The sequence below is a fragment of the Molothrus ater genome, chromosome 10 (genome assembly GCF_012460135.2).
Source record: "Molothrus ater isolate BHLD 08-10-18 breed brown headed cowbird chromosome 10, BPBGC_Mater_1.1, whole genome shotgun sequence".
Taxonomy (NCBI): domain Eukaryota; kingdom Metazoa; phylum Chordata; class Aves; order Passeriformes; family Icteridae; genus Molothrus; species Molothrus ater.
In genome coordinates, this window is record NC_050487.2 from 16,616,903 (window position 1) to 16,635,593 (window position 18,691).

At 43.4% G+C, this 18,691-nt stretch overlaps 1 protein-coding gene across 2 annotated transcripts in view; it reads left to right on the forward strand.

The window, feature by feature from the left end:
• DIS3L2 (DIS3 like 3'-5' exoribonuclease 2) overlaps positions 1-18,691 on the forward strand; it is a 180,299-nt gene that overhangs the window by 57,574 nt on the left and 104,034 nt on the right. For both annotated transcript variants that reach the window (XM_036389136.2, XM_036389137.2), the window contains exons 8-9: positions 12,172-12,278; positions 13,470-13,717. In XM_036389136.2, coding sequence (XP_036245029.1) covers positions 12,172-12,278; positions 13,470-13,717 — 355 coding nt within the window. The remainder of the gene's footprint in view (positions 1-12,171; positions 12,279-13,469; positions 13,718-18,691) is intronic.

Genomic DNA, 18,691 nt, shown 5'->3' on the forward strand with positions numbered 1-18,691 from the left:
TAGGCCTTTATTTGAGCAAACTGTTGAAGTATTACTTGGTTGCCTCGCTTTGCTGCAAGATATAAAATACAGGCATAAAAGCTTTAATGCCTTATCACTTCTATCCCTTTCTGCTATACTGTCTTCATGGTTTTGAATGGATATTAATGGCTGGGGTTTATGTAGCTTTGATTGATGCAAAGTAAATCTGCGAAACAGAAGTCACACCTTTAGATTTGCAATTCTCGGGGCTGTCTGGGGACTGCTGGTTGCTGTTCAATTCAAGATGCTGCTGTAGCGGTTTCCTTCCTTGCAGCTTGGCCAGCCAATCTCTGTGTCTCGGTTTGGGGATAAGAATATATTTCCTTGGGGGCGGTTAAGTTTGTCGCTGTTTTCAAACAGTTGAGTTATGAGCAACTTAAAGATTTGGTCTGTTTATAAAGAAAATTGCACTAAAACCTAAAGCCAATTATGCGATCTGTTTTGAAGGCAAACCTGTTTTATTCTGAATCTGAATTCCATCCAAGCCATCAAGTGTTGCTTAGGGCAAAATAAAATAGGCTCCCCTGTCCCAAAACTAACGCTTATGCAGCGCTTTGCATGTCCTTTCTAGTATTAAATCCCTTCCTGAAGAGCTGTGTGTTGAAAGGATTCTGACAATTGGCACATTTAATGTGCCATGAATGGTTTGCTGGGGCAGATATTCTGGTGTGTTCCTGTTGCTTGCCCCAGTTGTCCAGAAGAGGTGGCAGTAACTTAGGACCAAGTAATTGTTGGACTCTGACAAATCTTGGTGGTGGTTATAAAGCTGTCCTATTTAATACCTTGTGTTTTCCTGAGATATTTGAAGATGCACAGACCCCTGCCTATACTATTGGTAGACTTCCATTTTTCACACCCATCTGTTAATAAAACAGGAAATAATATTTGAAGGAGGTGTTGTAGTTTTTATGACAAAGCATTGGTTTCACCTCATGAATGGACCTGCCACCTTACCAGTTTGTGATGCTATTTCCTTCTGGGTATCTCCACTGTTGAGTTCCTGCCAAGGCACGTGAACCGACTCATATCTTATTCCATTCCTTTCCAGGATACAAGTTGATTTGGGAGTTACTCATCTTGTCTGTGGATGTTGTACACAGGTGGTTTTTAACACCAGCTGTTTTGCAGTCTATTGCAGCTGCACACCACTGGGCAGCTTTGACTCAACAATTCTCCTGAGTCACATGTTGTGTCTGTTGCATCTTTGTTGCTTCTGATAGCAGTGCCAAATTAAACATTGTAGAAGTACATTCTAGTTTGATACCAGCATCTAAAATAAATACAGGCTTGAGCCAGTATTTTACTTTAGTTGTGTGACTGTTCTTTAGTTTAAAGAGTTTATGAGAGTTATTTTTTTTTGGTGCATCATAGTTCCTCGAGATGCTCTAGAGTGACCTGTGTTGGAAGTTATCAAGTCATCTCTCAAAATCTGTGCCATCTGAGAGGGTTTTGCCATTTGATTTTCTCTTTGGAGAATATTTGTGGGACAAATGTGAGATCAGCTTAGTGTCTGCACAGTTGAAATCCAACTTTTCCACTGCAATTGCCTTAGCCAACTGTTTTCTTTTGTTTTCAAGGTCTTTCCGTGTTGATCCTTAACAAGCTTTGTGGCTGGTGTGGATGTGCCAGTTAAATTTCTGCTGAGTTTGTGTTTTGCTATCACCTCTTTTAATATTTGCCTCAGCTTCTTTGGCCATATAACCCATATGGAGTTTTCCCTACTTTCTTCTTTCTCTGCTTTTTAATACCATCCCTTTTTTATACGTATAAAGTTTATGATGCTGATTTTTCTGAAGGTGTTTTTGAGTAGTTGATGATTGCTTTGGCTTGTATCCTGTCCTTCATACAATTTCTCATATCATCACTTATCCAGATTTTCAGTCTTGCCTGGAAAACAGCTATAGTTATTCTAGCATCACTGATAACTGTTGTGAAAAAAAGAAAAAATCCTGGCAAATTCAGCCTTCACAGGTGTGGCTCAAAATGCTTTTTTAAAAGCACTAAACACACTTTTTTAAGGTAGAACTGAACCTCAGAGGGTAAAATCAGTTGGACTTCCTAAGGCCATGCACAGGAAGGTGGTGCTGGCATTGGAGGTGGAGGGCACTGCAGGGCTGGGCTGTGGTGGGTGCAGGTGCCCTTCCCTGGGGATGTGGGCCTCTCCTGGGAGAGCTGCTTGGCTGCTGTTGCTGCTGAACTTCCTACATGTGAGACTTTTCTTTCATGTTACATCCCTTCTGCTGGAAACATCTACTGCAGTAAAGCAGGATGGAAGTTGGGATTCATGGGGGGATTTCTTCCTACCCACCAAACCCAGTGCTTTGCTTGCTTTCCCTGAGAGCATTGCTTTGCAGGGCTTATCACATAGTCCCATTGTATGGCCTTATGCACTGAAGGGAACAGGAGGAATTTTCTTTCATTTAAGACTTGTGGCCAGCACAAGTCTTAAATGAGCACTTGTGATGGGCTTTCTTCCTTTTTTGGAAGCGTTTTTTGAAGGTTTCAAACTGGCCAAAGATTCTATCGAAGATAATATATTAATGAAACAAAATCAAGAAACAGTCTATTATGTTCTCATGTGCACTTATTGTATGTATTTGCTTACATACATGTGTGTGTATGTGTATATTTATAAAAAGATCCATATATATATATATATATATAAATAAGACCTACCAAAATTCAAACTAAATAAAAAACCCACAAGGTTTCTGGAGGTGAAAAATATCCATAACTACTGTAATGGAATCAAAAGGACATTTTACTTATTCTGGGCAAAAAACCCAGAGCCAGGTTGACACTGTGCTCAAATCTTTGTTCACGAACACAAGCCCTGCAGTTCTCTGCTCTCAGTTGCAAGATGCCTTTTGTCCTTCCAGATGCAGGAGTAGGATTGCACAATATCTCTACTGGCTCATCTGTTCTGATGCCCATGGTCAGAATGAACCATGAAGAATAAAAGTAGATGCGTCATTCAAATAAGAGCAGTCTGGGAGCGCAAACTGTTTTGATGTCTTTTCTTCCTTGGCCTGGGTCCCGTCCCTTCTCATGGCTCTGTTCCTCTCCAGAGCACAGTCACCCTCTCCATCTCTAGTTACACGCTGGGGCAAAGAATTTTGGGGTTGGCCCTCACTGTCAGAAGCTCTGAAGCATGAAACATTGTGTACACTGATTATGGCCTAGATTTGAGGGACTGAATTTCCCTGAAGTCATTGTACCTTGGATTTCCTGTGCCTCTGTGGGGCTTAGGGCAAACTGGTAGAAATTGTTATTATGCACAAGTCTGCAGCCTTAGACTCACATGTTGGATCTGTTTTCTGTGCTGCTGTTATGAGAGCTGTGCTTCCTGCCTTTCTACTCCTGAGTCCCCAGAAGGGATGGGATAAGCAAGAGGGAAGTCCATGCAAGTGAAGAGACCATTGCATTCAGCCTAATTCTCAGCCCATATACTTTCTTGTGCTCATAAAAGTGAGTCAGTCTTGCTTTGCTCAAGGATATTTAAATAGAAATTCATATTTGGTTTCACTCTGCCAAAGATGTCCTAGTCAAATGAGTTTGCTCTGCTTATCTGGACTTTTCTTGCAAAGAGTTGGGGTTAAAGATCATCTTTGAAAAGTCTTCAGTTGAGGAAGTGACAGCCATTCTCCTCTCCAGCACCTGCTTCTACACAAAGACCAATACTGTCCTGTTCCACAGTTAAATTGTTTGAATGTTAAGCTTTGGCATTTGGTCTTGCAAAGTTGAAAATATCTTTTTCTCTTAGATTTTCAGATGTATTTCCAAAGTGTAAATATCTATATGCCTGAACAAACTTTCTGCTTTTTTTTTCCTTTAAAAGACAGTAAGAATGAGCACCCTGAATAAAGTTTCTCAGCTTCCTTAGCAGAGTCCTTCAAACCCTCTTTGGGATTTCTGTTCCCTACTGAAATGTGGCAAGAGAACAAGGCAATAGCATCATGGCAGTAGTCTGAATCACCAGTGTGTACACAGAAAAAATTAATTCCCTGTAGTGCTTGGTACTGACATGCAAGTCCTCTGTGTTGTACCGTGAGACCTCAGCTTACCCTGTGTTACTACTGTCCACAGAACTCATTCACCAGTCAAAATGACCTTTGCCAGGTCTGTAATTCTTAATCCTCATTCACATTGACCACTGCAAAGGAGGTCATGTAACTTTTATCATTTACTGCTGGCCTAGAATACATTACTTCTGTGACTTTTCACTGCAGTAGGAGGATTTTCTTTATATTCCATTTCAAAATGTAATAAAAAATGGAAACTCTGTATCTCTCAACCTGGGAAAAGTGCAAAATGTTCTGTACAGAATAGTTTATGATACTGTATCCCTACACAGACTGTGAGTCACTTGAGTTTCCTACAAATGTGAGCTGTCTCTTGTTAAATATTGGAATCAGATTTCTCTGATAAAGAAACATCAGCAATTGAACAGTAGCAGCTACTTGCACTCATGAGAATGGCAGCTGTTCTCATAAAAGTGCCTCAGCCCTTCTTTAGCAAAATGATATCAAATAAAAGTTTGTAAAGAAGTGTCTCTATGCCAGAAGCTATCCTTGTCAAACTCGTTTTCTCAGCTTTTTTCAGCTCTTCTCACGGGAGATCTTACTCCACCAGATATACAAAATATCCTGCTTCCCACGGGGGTGGAAGTCATCAAGCTGGTGGACTGGCTGCCCTGGCAGCAATCAGAGAGTTTTGTTTGTTCAGGATTTCCACTTACACCTACCCTACTGCAAATCAGAGCTTGGATATGTGAATGTCTGAAGCTTGCCCATTGCCTTGACGTAATGAAGTTTGAACAGAAATAGCTCATTTACAGGCAGAGTGGGCTCACACGAACTGAGTAACCAATGGATAATGGGTAGGGTCAACAGAATTTGGAAGCTGCTGCAGAATTTGCTCATGTGTCCCTGTCTGTTCAGCATTCACCAGGTGGAGAGGTCAATCTTTATCAAGTCAAATGTGACTGTCAGTCTCTAGTAGTCCTGATAAGATCAGAAATGATAACCTAAAATTGCTTGGTGTCCATACTGCTGCTGACTGGAGCTGTATTTTGAGTATTTCAGGATTGCTTGACTTAACTGAAATGGGGGTGTTTGGTAAGTTCACTGTAAGGTTGTGTAATAATGGCATCAAGCCTTTCTTTTCTCCAGGTGATGTTCTAGGGTCAGTGCTTAGAAGGGTTTTTGGATCTTTCTAGCAAAATAGAAAAATGTATTTATAATGCAGAGTTTAGTCTCTGTTTTGCAGTTCTGCACTTCTCATGCACTTCCATGTCCCCTCTAGTGCTTTTGTGTCCTCTCTCTCCTTTTAAGCTTTACAAGGTGCCTACTTGCCTTTTGTGCTTTCCTCTGGCACCTGGGGTCCTGCAGTTACCAATGTCTTGTATTGGCCCAGGCAGAATTCAGAGAGTTACTGCTGTTCCTCTCCTTGGCCAGGTCTGGTAGATGAAATTATGGTGACAAAAATCTGGATTACGAGCTGAAGCTCTGCTCTGCTCAGGCTCAGCCTTTCTGTTTAGCAGCCATGAAGTCTGGCATATTTGGAGTCCACCAACCTCACTGGCTGCTGGAAGGAGCAAGTGGTGTTCTCCCTCTTCTCCAGAGGCTCCTGTTCACTCTGAGTGCTTTTAAGGAGCTTCACTGTTCTTTCCTAGCCTGCAGCCTTCTGGAGATGGATCATCTCCACTGCATAGCTCTTAAAATTTCTAGGCCACAGCAGAGTGAAAGCTCACCAGGAAATCTTCTCAGTTACATGGCTTTTAATAGAAATCCTTGAGGTGGAACTGTCAAAAATCAGATCAGTTTCACTCTGCTGAAGCCTGGAAAGCCAGCAGAGAAGCTGGAGCAGTTTCAGCTGTTCGAGACAGCTCTGTATTAGCTTATCCTAAGTTCATGTTTATGGCTCTCTGGATGTAGCTCTTCTGGTTGTTGCTATAACATTTCTTAAATGACAGCATACATTTCTAGCAGAATAAACAGTATAGCAACTGAAGAGAAGTGTTCTACTGGTATTGAACAAATTGGGCTTTATGGTTGCATTGATTAAATGCTATGGGCTGAAAAAGCTCCAGTTATTTTTTTGTTGTAAAGCTGAAGCCTGCAATGGAAGTTAATGTTGGGAAAGTTCCTTACACTGTTCTTCCCTAGTAAGTTATCTTGACCCCCAAGTCACTTCTTAAGTACTGGAAAAAATAAATTACTTAGGCAATTAGGTAACAGGAATTAGATTAAGTTCAGCATATTACCATATGTTCCTGAGTTCACCTATGTTTCTCCTTTGAGTTACATGTTTAGGTCAAGTGAATGAGAGGGCATGATACTGAGACTGAATGGTGGGTGTGGAGATAAACAGAGTATGGTCATTGTTACAGCAAGATTTCCAGGATGAAGCAGATTAGGATTCATTCAGCCAACATATTTTCCATTGAATAGTAATATTGGACACACAGACTTCAGGAACAAATGCACCTGCAGGAAGGAAGAACATTAAGTAAATAGGCAAAATACTCAATGGAATTCTTTTTGTAACATTTTAGTTTTGCTTGTTATTAATATTTCTGTAGGCTGCAGCACCACCTGATTTTTTGTAGGTTTAATTCTGTTGCAATAAGGCTTCCAACCCCTCTGCTGACTGAGTGCTTCTCAAGGACATGGGACAGCCAGGAGGTCAGTGTAGCCATGCTGTGGTTGTAGCAGTCTTTCTGTGTTCTATCTGCTGGGCTAGAAGGCAGCTTCCCAAAATTATGTTGGTCTTTGCTGTGCATCAGACTTGGAGGGTTCTAAGAAAAAGTGACACTCTTGTCTCATTTTTCTGCCATCTCCTCCATCCCTCCTTGTGGAGGTGGCTAAATATAAGTAAATAATTACATGCTTGGCTGCCTTGCATGTCTGAGGGAGCCAGCTGTACTCACATCTTCACATTGCCTTTGCTCTGCTATTGCAGATGCTTGTCTGTGCTCCACACATCTGTTATTAAGCCTTTTCTCTCCCTCTCTGAGGGTCTCTTCCTGCCTGTGCATCTCCAAAAATCTTGATGCTAATCATCTGAGTCTCCCAGTCCTCCCTTCAGTGTGCCCTTGGGCAGGCAGGTGTGCGTGCTCAGGTGTTAAGACATGAACAGCTGTGGCAGGGTGAGTTTGCTTAAATGAGTATTCAAAAATAAACATCTCTGAGGAGGTTTGTCCTGTTCATTAGACACACAGCTCTGCAGTGAGACAGCTCAGGAGTGCTGCATGGTTTGGAGCTGCTTTGCTTCTTACTGCAGAGCCCTCTTCCACTGCACATGGGAGCTGTTAGGCTGATTTTGGACAGGCAGCATGTGTTAAATTCCAAGGCTGTTGGCTTAAGTCTTGTTGCAGTGAAATATCTGTCTTTCCTCCATCACAGGTGGAAGGCTCTGGGTGGGGAGGTATAAAGACAAAGTACTGCTTTTTCTGTGACACTTTGCTAGGTGATCCTACTTATAGGGTGTTTAAAATAGATACCAGTTTTGGATAGTACCTGGTACCAAGTGAAACTGCACTTTCCTTCTTCCCTACCTTTTGGTAGCTTTGTGTTCTGAAGAAAAAAACTGTTCTGTGCCAAGAAACCATCAATTGCAGAATATGAAGAGTCCTTGTACTTTCTTCTAAGCAACAACATTTCCTTCTTGTTATCCCTAAAAATTAAGATTGTAGCAGAATAGTGTAGCCCAGAGCAAATCTCTGGGTATGCATGTATCACTTTTGGATTGAAGGGAGTATCATTTCCTAGCGTCTGTTGTGTCCTAATATAGACAGAATTGCAAAAACACATCCTTTGTGCGTGTGACACACAGTGTCAGGAGATATTTACAATAAATCAGTCTGTTTTACACCACTCAGGTATTTGGTACTAAAACATAATATCCTGAAAACTGCTTCTCGAAACTGACCTCAGAGGACCTGAGTGCTGTTGCTTCATTAGTAAGTAGTTGGCTTTGCCACTGAAAGGTTTACAGCTCTGCTGGTGTCTGAGCACTGAGCTGAAGAACAGTATTTTCTGATGGGATTCTTAAATACTCCCATGTAGAGTAACCCTGCTTCTCAAGTACATTTTTTTTCTAGCTGAAGTAGCAAACATTGAACATTGAAGTATTTTCTTAAAAAACTTGGCTTTTTCCATTCAGGGAGGGAGATTTCTTTTTCAGTAAGTTGTGTTTGAGATCTGAAACTATGATATATTTTCATTTGCAAGTGGATACTGCATCTTTAATTGTATTCTTTTTGGACAGAATTGCAAATTTCCACAGTGACCAATGCAAACCTAGTGAAAATAATTTTGGATCTGTCATAAGAAATTAGAATTCTAGTCTGATGATTTTTGGTCCACTTTGGCCACCTTATAATGTGATGGTAATTGATTTGTAAAAGGAAATTCGGGGGGCTTTAAAAAAAAGTAATGTTTGACCTAGGAATGCCTGTCAGGCAAATCTAAGTGTGTATTGAAGCTGCCTAAATGGATCTCTTACAGAGGGAGGCAAATTCCAAGTGTGCTGGATCTGTTCATTGGTAATAACATAACTAATTTGAGTTGCTTTTTGTGTCTAGTGCCTAATTTTTTTTTAAGTAAGGCTATTACAGTTTTGGTTTGTCAGATAATCGCTGAAAGGAAAACACTGAGATTATAATGCAGTTTCACTGGATCCTGGTTGCTGAAGTGTGTTTTCACTGTAAGATAAGCTTATGAAGTACTGCCCAAGCTAACATAGTAAATCTTTCTCAGAAAACATGTCTTTGCCTAGGGTGGAAATATTGAATGGTCATTGGATAACCACTGCAGTAAAGGGGTCAGAATAATTCATTTTTAGTTTGGCATAATGCAAGGAGTTTCTTCCCACCTTCCCAGCACAAAATCCTGCTCCTCTCACAAATTGTCCCTCCTTTAGGATTGCCTCCATGGCTCTGCCCTGTTGTGGGAGATGTTTGTATCTCCCAGCTGAGTTTTTCTAGACCATCAGTCTCTACTGGGGCCCTGTTACAGCCCCTCTGTGCTCAGCCCCACTGAAGGGGAGGAGGATGTGTAATGAGGGAGAGGGACTGTCAGAGATGACTTCAGGAAACTCGGGTTTCATACTCTGGTGGTAGATTATTGCTGCTGTGACTGAGATTCCTGTGCAGCACTTTGACAATTGAGCCAGGTGGACATTGGATCTGGGTAGTTGTCCCTTCTGAGCTGAAGCTTTTGTCACGGGGATTCCTCATGGCTGATGCTTTGCTGCTGTAGACCCCTGAGCAGTAGATGTAGCCCTGATATCAACAGAATTTTGACTTCAGAAGGAGCAGCTACAAGCTCTAGGGAAGTCTACATCTCTTAGCTCCAGGATTAGAGAGTTCCTCGTGTCTCTTCTTCCCCGTCCTTTGTTTCAGGAGCATTTGCCCTTAGTAAATGTGTGTGATGGTATTTAAGATCATGAAGTTGGTTAAAAATGAGGGGTAAGAAGAAGTAGATGACTGGGATTAGCTTCCTTTTTTCTTTCTGTTGATGGAGTAGTTGTAGATCCCAGACTCTGCCTGCTGGAGTCTCTCATAATCCCAGGATTTTTTGGGAGGGATGCTGAAATTGGCGAGACCACTGCAGAAGACGCTCTCCAGCCAGCCAGAGGGCCCTGGTTGATGCTGGCCATGAAGGAAAAGGCAAGTTCTATCATCTGCCATGGTGGGAATTTGGGTGCTTTCTGATACCTGTCCTGGGTTCTCATGGGCCTTGTCTTCAGCAGGAAGGGGGGCAGTGCCCCAGCCCAGGCCCAGGAAAGCCTGGCCACCCATTTGCTGTTTTCCTGTGACAGCCGCATCCTGGTGCTCCTGTGCTTTTGCATGTGTGTATGTGTGACTTCCCCAGGACATCCCTGCTGGCTTCTTTTCACCAGAGAAAACTGCTTCAGTGAAAATGTCTAAGTGACTTTCTAGGGAGATGGTCATTGGAAGGATAAGTGGAAAAAAGGCAGTGCTAACAAGGACATGTTCCTCACATGACTCCGGGTGCTTTTTTCATTCTTGCCTGCTGAACCTTGAGTCACTGCTGCTGTTCTGCTACGCTGGGAGAGCAGTGAATGCAGCTCTTGCTTTTTCCAAAACACGTTTAGTTCTGGTTTCTCTTCCCACCAGTATGTGCTGTTCCTTGGAGAGGGTTCACTCCAGTTAAGCCCTGGGTTTGTGGCAGGTGTGCCTAGAGGCATGGCCTTTGGAAGGCTCCCAACTTCCCTGTGTCCTCTGCCCTGTCCAGTTTTCCTCTGTTCCAGATCATTTTGTTCTTTGCCCAGGCTGTCTTTATGATTGACACACCATAAACTGATTGCTTGAAAATTTATAAGAAAACAAAATGGCTCCTGGCTTTCATTCTTTGCTAAATGATTGCCTGGTATGACCTTTAGCTGGCAGAAACCTTAGAGGAGGCAAGCAAATCAGGTAACCTTGGTATTCCCCACTTTTTAACTGCTTACAATTTTACAAGCAATTTTTTCCCCTACCTTGTTTGTCACCATGAAACTCTGGGTGGTTTTATCCTGTAGTAATGCTGGTTTTGGCAAGTCTGAGTTCATTTTAGTAGAAGTAAATCAGAAAGGGTTTTGCTGCTTCTATTATTGGGGCTCTTGTAAGAAAAGTAGATTTTTATTTAAACCCCTGAATACCTGTTCATTCTCCTCTCAGCATTGCTAGCAAGTCAATGAAGATAAAATAAAAGTAAAGACACTTAGAAAAAGATCTCTGGGGAGAGGAAGAGCATATCAGAAGGCAAAGCTGAGGATAATTAGCAGCATATGAGAACGAGAGTGTGTCATTAGAGCAAAGTGTCATTGTCAAGCGACTGCTGGGGTAGCATTGCCTGGAGGCAGTGCAGTGTCCCTGTGTGGGGACACAGCCATCTGTGAAAGTGCCCTGGTGGTGGTGGGACACAGCCAAAGCCTTGGGGAAGCTGCTGTCCCACTGCCCCCCTTCCCGAGCGCCGGTCCCGCCACCGGCACTGCTCCATCCCTCATGTCACCAGCAGCCAGCCTGGGGCTCTGTGGGACAGACAGTCCCATCTGGGACCAGGGTCTGTGTGTCACCACAGAGCTTCTGCAGCCTTTCTCACACGGGTGAGTGCTGCTGGCCTCCTGCAGCACAGGCTTCAGCAAAGCGTTGCTTTATCTCGCGTCTTCTAAGGGAAGCAGTGACAGCTACGTCCCTTGGAACTTGCAGTCGGTGCCACGGTCTCTCTTTAGGAAAGCAAGATTTCTTTTGAACACTCTAGGCCTGATTTTAGCACATGTGCTCAAGATGGATGTGATTACCATACAAATGGAAAAAGTCAGCCATCTCTCTTGAGCAGACAAGAGCACATGGATGCTTCCATCCCAAAAATTCTGGCAGAGCAGTAACCAGAGGCTGTCAGCAGGGATGCAGCTCAAGGACAGCTGAGTCCCAGCCTTCTCCATGGCAAAGATCACTTTGGATGTTTGTATACATTAAATGCCAGCCATCTGTAGCAGATGCTCCCAAACTCACATACCTGAATATTTGAAAATTTCTGACTAGAAATTGACACTTGATTTTATCAATATTATCAGCATCTGGTCCAAAGATCTCAGGGGAAGAAAGCTCTTGTTCATATGTAGTGATTACTTCTATAAGGCTTTTCATAAGCCTGGTCCACAGGTGAAGAGGGTCAGCTTAGTAGATATGATTTCAGTTTCAAAGATAACATATTTTATAACCCTGCATAATGTTTTTAAAGGAAATTAAATGAATGTATGTAGGAAAGGACTGCTTATGTAATGTTAATGACTCCAACTAAGAAATGCCACAAAATTCTTAGCCCATAGTATTCAATAAACAGAACTTGTTTCTACCACTTTGTCTGTTATGACTGATATAGTCCTCCTTACAAAGTTGAGATTTATTTTGATTTTTGTTGTTTTTCAGCACGTCTGCACGGTAAGTGAACATGTATCTGCTGTCTGTTGTAGTCCAGAGAAATAATTATTTCATGCTTGGCAATTCTAACACCTGAGAGATCTTTTTCCTTTCAAATAAGTCTACTACATGCATATTGTATTGTACTTTAGAGCAAGGCCTGAGACAAATTTGTCATGGAAATGTGCTACAGTAACTTCCTGTGTGTTTTGATGCAGGGAAGGCTGCTGGGGTCACTGGTGTGCACAGAACAAAGCAAGATGATGGACCCAAGGTCAATGATCCCAGGCTCCTCCCAGATGAGTTTCTTCAAAGGACAGCCAAGGTAAATCCATGGAGAGTGACAAGTAAGCACGTGTGTGCTCCCAAAGGCTGAAGGAGACCAGGCCTGGCCTCCCTGTAGCCTCTATCTGTTGATCTTTGAGTCTCATTCTCCATTTCAGAGAGAGTAATTGTCTGATCTGATAAAAATCAAGTGACTTGTTATTTTTACCAATTTTCCTAGGTTAAATTCCCTTTGTTTGTCATGCAAAATTACTTAGCAAGATTCAGGAAAAAGATTGGATACTAATATGAGCGTCAGGATATCCAAAGTTGTCAGAATTAATTCTTACAGACTTTGGAAAGGCTGCTAGTACTGTTGATTCGAGAGTTGAGTCAATCTCTGAATGTTAAGAGACCAGAAAAGGGCTGCTGGGTCAGACTGGGTCAGGTCTCTTCCATGTCTTGTGCTTTCCCTTGCAGCCTCTGATTCTGGTCCTGTTGTTGGCTGGGCTGCTCTGGTCTCATCCAGTGTGGCAATTCCAGCACTCAGAATTGTGCAGAGGTGCAGCTCCTGAAACCTTCTGGAAGGGCTCCTCTTTGTAAGCTTAGGAAATCGGCTATAATGTTTCTGTTATCCAGTGATTTATTATGGTCTACAAAAATATAGCCTGGATGAACACCTCTCTGGAACAATTATTTAGTGATATTGTAATTTATTATTCTTTTCAAAGCCATCTTGTATAAAGGTAAAATAACCCCTAACTTCAGAAAGCACAGAGAGAAGGAGAGAACTGCCAAATTCCCAACAGCACATCCTTTCCTGTGGTTAGCATTGGATCTGCCAGCGGCACCGTTTTTGGACTGGCCTGGTCTGTGCTGACTGTTGAAATCACAGGCCGAGAATACAAATGTAAGATTTTACAGGAGTTGCTTGTATTTTGTGGCTAATTCCCTGCATTTGGAAGCATCTGCTTCTTGTCTGGTTTTGTTCTGTAATCAAGAAAATTGCTGTAGAGAGCTAGCACTTGGAAAGCACTTAGCTCTTCTATAGCCATGAGCAAGATGGCAAGGAAAATACATTGTAAAGAAGGTACTCAGTTAAAAAATGCACACACATATACACATACAGGGAAAACAAGATATAGACCTTGTGACTTTTCCAGTTACTCTGCTGAGCCTTTGGGTATTCTCATTCTGCTAAATAAAGTAAGTTTCTCTGAAGGTATTAATTGTAGAAACTTGCCTCTCCCAGGTGGTGTATATTTTGGAAAAGAAGCATTCTCGAGCAGCTACAGGTTTCATCAAACTTCTGGCTGACAGGAACAGTGAACTCTTCAAGAGGTGTGCCATGTTCTCACCTGTGGACCACAGGGTGCCCAGGGTCTATGTGCCCTTGGCTGATTGCCCTCCAGACTTTGTGAGCAAGCCTGAGGCCTATTCACAGACGCTCTTCATCTGTCGCATCGTGGACTGGAAAGAAGACAGCAACTTTGCATCAGGGTATGTGGCTGCCATCAGAACTAGAGATGACTGGCATTTCTAGTTGGAAGTTTTGTTTTCATTTAATTCGTTACAAAATGGAGAGCAGAAATCTGTTAACAAGCTGCTTGTCTTGTGTCCCTCTGGTGGATAAATTCTGTTGGGATGAGGGGCAGCTCATCATTAGTTAATCTCATAAATGTTAAGTTCTTCAAGTGCTTTCTTTAGTGCTGGTGCATCACAGCATTGATGAGTGCATGGTCCAGGGGGAGCACACATGCTCAGCCTGACCAGCACAAGCACCATGGGGTGCTGGCAGCCTTCCTGTCTTTCCTCCCTGTTTGGAAGAGTAGTACACAGTGTGCAGACATTTCCCTTCTGCCAGGGGAAGATCAGTGGCTGTGAAGCTCATCTTTAGTTTTTACGCCTTTGCTGGTAAGAATTAGAAGGAAGTCACAGATTTTTGTGGTTTTAAAGTTGCACTGGTTCAAGGAGGAATAGTAGAAATCAAGAGAAGATTCATTCCCTCCTGAAGCATGTGAGAAGGGTGTTGTACTCTGTGTGTTTCATCAGGCAGTGTAAAGTCATCACTGTCCAGAGTTCAAATTGCTGGCAGTGCTGTGAAGAAGGAAATTTTAAGCCAGTGCTACACAAATGGCCTATGCTGGGCTGGATCCAGAATGCAAGTTTATTTTGCCTCTCCATGAAGAAGACTGGTTTTCAGCATTTTCACTTTTTTCTTTGGTACTGCTGTAGGGTGACAAACTCCCACCTGGAGTGGCCAGGCTGTTTCTATTGAATGGGTCTCAATAAGAAATGGAGGATCTTGGTCAATCTATTTGGTTATCTTGGGAATACTTAGTAGTCCTGGTTTAGTTGGTAATCCAGAGTGGATAACTCTGTGGCCATACTGTGGTCAGATTTTACAGGTGCATCTGGATGTAATCTGGAGCATGTGCAGTAGTGGGAGTTGTTCATAAAGTCCAGTTTTCTCTTCCCCTTGCAAAGCAGTTCTGATGGGGTAGCACAGCTGATGTACAGTATGAGCACTGCAGGTTTGGGAGTCCTCAGCTCAAATTGCTGGTAAAGCTTAAAACTTAGAGAAAACCTGTTTTAAGAATAAGTGTGATGGCAGAGATCTATCAGCCCTAGAATTAAAAGTAAACTCAAGTCCTCATTTCACAGAGTTTATCAGTTGCAGCTGATTTGTGGGCCCAGTAATAGCAAGTTTCATGTGTGCTCCTTGAGAGCCACGTGAACCATGAGGTCACTCAGTGTTTCCTAGATAAACTGCAGTGCATGAACTGCAGTGGCCTCCCTTTGAGCCCCACTTAACTTGGGTCTGGCTGTGCTGTGAACTTCACTGAGAATAAGTTTCTTACTGGCAGAGATTTGCTTTGTCTTCTTTGACTCCAACTGAGAAAAGACTGGAGGGTGATTGTAGTGCTTGGCTTTTTGTCATGAACAACCCCCCTTTCAGCAGAAACAGGGGAAATTAGGAGGATGGGCTAATATATTTTTTATTGGCTAATGTGTGTGTCTTTAGTCTGTACTTCTGACAATATTGGATATTCTCATCTGTCTGGTTTGATCGTTTCCAAGATGTAAAGGGTGTTGTCAGGAAAGAAAATGTCCATGATTGTGTTCATACATAGTCGTTTCCTCTGGGAGCTGGTTGCACTTCAGTAAGTGCCTTGTGGACATGAGAGCATAAAACCTTGGTGACCCCTTTTGTTTTTAGCCATAAGTAATTCTTGTATAAACACTGAAAGACAAGGAAACCTCTTGAGTGTCCCAAAGGATTCTGTTTGCTTTTGGGCTCATTTTTAAGCTCGTTTATAAGCCATGTTACCTTGTTTATAATGAGTTGTATTACTGATCGTGGCCCCCCTGAAGAGGAGAAGACCAGGTGATCTGCAGATTTGTTTTTATGAACTTTTTTGTGCACCCTTACTTCTGCCCACAAAGTTCCTGATATGCCCTTGGCACCACCACCATGGTTTTGAAGGTGTCTGGACAGAGAGAGCCTGTTGGTCATCGCCCCGCACTGTCTGCTGGAAGTGTGTCAAGGGAAACTCCCTCCAGAGCTGGCAGTCATGTCTCCTGGATGCTTTGGGTGTTTCTAGGTACTCTCCATCCTGCGGCTGAACTCTCCAGACTGGTCATGCACCTTCCTCAGCTTTCCTTTTCCCTTGGGAAATTCAGTGCCAAGTTTCCAAGCACAGTTAATGACCCAGATTGGTCCTCACAGTGATCATGTGTGGGTGGAGAAATGAGATGCCTCTGCCAAGACTTTGATGGTGGCACTGGCTACCCAGAGTGTTCACCTGCACAGGGGCAACCTGAGAGTCCCTGGAGGTCCCTTGGGGAGGGGGGTGCGTTTCTGTGTCATGATTGCCACCTGGTGGTCACCAGCGTGACACTGTCCCCTCCAAAGGCCACCCTGTCACCCCGACTGTGCTGGGAGGACTGAGGAGGAACTCATGGCTCCAGGTCATGCTGGCCATGCCCTGAGTTGAGCTGCTGTGCTCCCTCCTGCATGTGAAGTGACTTTACCTTGGCAGTGAAATGCTGTATAACTGTACCTGCTTCAGGTAACAGATAAAGCAAATTAGCTCCAAGACATTCTCCTTTTCCAGAAAAATATTGCAAGTACTGCCATGTACCATTATTTTCTGGTGACTATTTTCAGTGTTGGAGTTCAGGGTTATTTGGAGTATTAGTCCAGATGTCTCTGCACTTTTGCAGATGGTTAAGGTGGAATTTTTTTGTCCCCACATGTGATGATGGATGAGACTATATTAAAAAACAACTAATAGAAAAGCATGGAATCACCAACTGCCTCTGTGTCACATTGGGCTTGTGACCATTCTAGCTTGGGATCTTAGATATTGGTCTGTCAAGGTGACATCATTTGTTCCAGCTTTTACAATAAAATGAAATGTTGCAGGGTGTTATTTCACTTGCTGCTGTTTCCAAAGCCACTTGAGTGGCTGGAATTCTTTTCATCTCTGGCATTTTATTCTGGTTTTTTTTTTTTTTTTAATACAAAAGTATATTTCGTGTGAGGGGTAATAACCAGATACCTTGGGTCGTTCAGTGTAAGGCTCAAGGGAAGGTCCAATCCTCTCAACAGAGCAGTGTAGCTCTGTTGAAAAAACACCTTCTTGCAGATGGGAGTGTCCCTCAGTAAAGCTTTGTTCCCTTGGCACAGCTAACCACCTTGTGGGACACCCTCATCCATGTTGGGAGCACCACGCTGCTCCTGTGCTCCGATGGGACATGGCCTGGCAGCTACAGGAAGGCAACTCCATGATGTGGAGCAGGGCTGGACTGAGCTCTTGAGCACTGGGATTCCATGGCACAGCTCTCTGTCCCTCTGATGCTCAGCCCTGCAGCCCTCTCACCATCTCCACTGGCACCTGTGGCCTTTCTCAAGCCTGTGCAGCTCTGTCTGAGCTCTGGGCAGTGGGAGCATCCTGGTGGGCTTCTTCCTTAAGGACTGGTGGCTTATGTGGGGGGTGTTCTCCTGCTGCTGAAAGAAGCCCTCCATGTAGGATGACTGGACAATCTGTTCCAGGAGAAGCTGAGCGAGGGTGTTAAGTTCCCAATGGAAGTTATTCACTCCAATGTGGGAGCCTGCCTGGCTTTTCAAAGGAAACAAGCCTTATGTAATCCTGCTTTGTCTTTTTGGAGAGTTCTCATCGTGTAACCTTTGAATGCACAGGCCAGTTTCAACTCAGTGGAGTTGAAGTGGAAGGGAGAGAGCTCAAATGTTCCTAGAGATGGATGGGTGAATGATGAGTGTCACCATGAGAGGGAAGATGGCAGCTTGAGGGTGGCTGTGCCCCAGGTGCACATCCTGGCAGGTTAAATTCTGGTGAGTGGGCACCTTGGAGCACTTCTGCAATCTTGCAGCTATGGCTGATTTGGAGAAATAGCCTTCTGCCCCAACCATGGCATGTTCCAGTTAGTGCACGCTACACCATGTCTGACATCAATCCAAGGGTATTCAAGGAATTCAAGGTAATGCTCCCCCATCAGCGTCACAGAAGAGAAATGTTTACGTCTGTAACCATTGTAACTCTTTTTTGCCTTTTGACATTTAAAAAAAAAAAAAGAGATGCACGCAAGCCCAGGGTGTCACAGACACCGTGACTCCCTGGGAGTGAACGTCTGAGCGCTGCTGGGCCCAGTGCCCCTGGTTGTTTATAAGCCTCTTGAACTATTCTTGCTGCCCTTGGTGGCCGTGGAGCCCCAGGAATGATTTTGCAGCCTGGCTGTTACTCTGGGGCCGTCGGTGATCCTATATGCATTACCTTTGATCACATGCTGTCCTGTCAGATTTTGCTCTGATGCAAGTCATCATGCCTTCGTGACTGTAACATGGCCCCAATTAAAGTCAGTTATACACTTTTTATTTCAAGGTACTTGGGAAATGTTCCCTGGAACACTGTAAATCAAATGTTAATTACTATTAAAAAAATATTAGTCCTATATCAAACCTCTGGGTAAACCCCTTATGGTTCGTAATCTAATTTCAGTAAACGGATCAAGAGGAGCATGGGTTTGAAGAGTGAGCTGGAAAGCACTCTGGCATTCAGAGGTCCTTTCCATGGCTTGTCCTGTAGATGTCCAGCTGCCCTCCTGGTGCACTTCCCAGATCTGCCCTGCCGAAAGAAGGGACACCTAAGACTCAAGCTCTTGACATTTCTGCTGGGTAGGGCAATGTGTCCTCTCTTTTCCTGTTTTGTTTTTTCCATCCTTGGCAGCGCTGCTGGGTCTGTAGACCCACAGGCTCATCCTTGCTCAGTCCCAGCTCTGCACCAGACGTGTGAAATGAAGTGGTGATTTCTCTGTTTTATTGTTACTGCTGAGAGAGAGGGAGATAAAACTGATGCCTCATTTATTTACATTAAAATAAGGATTAGACTGGGACCCAGCTGCAGGAACTGAGAATTCAGCCACGATGCCAAATGCACACGTATTTCTGCC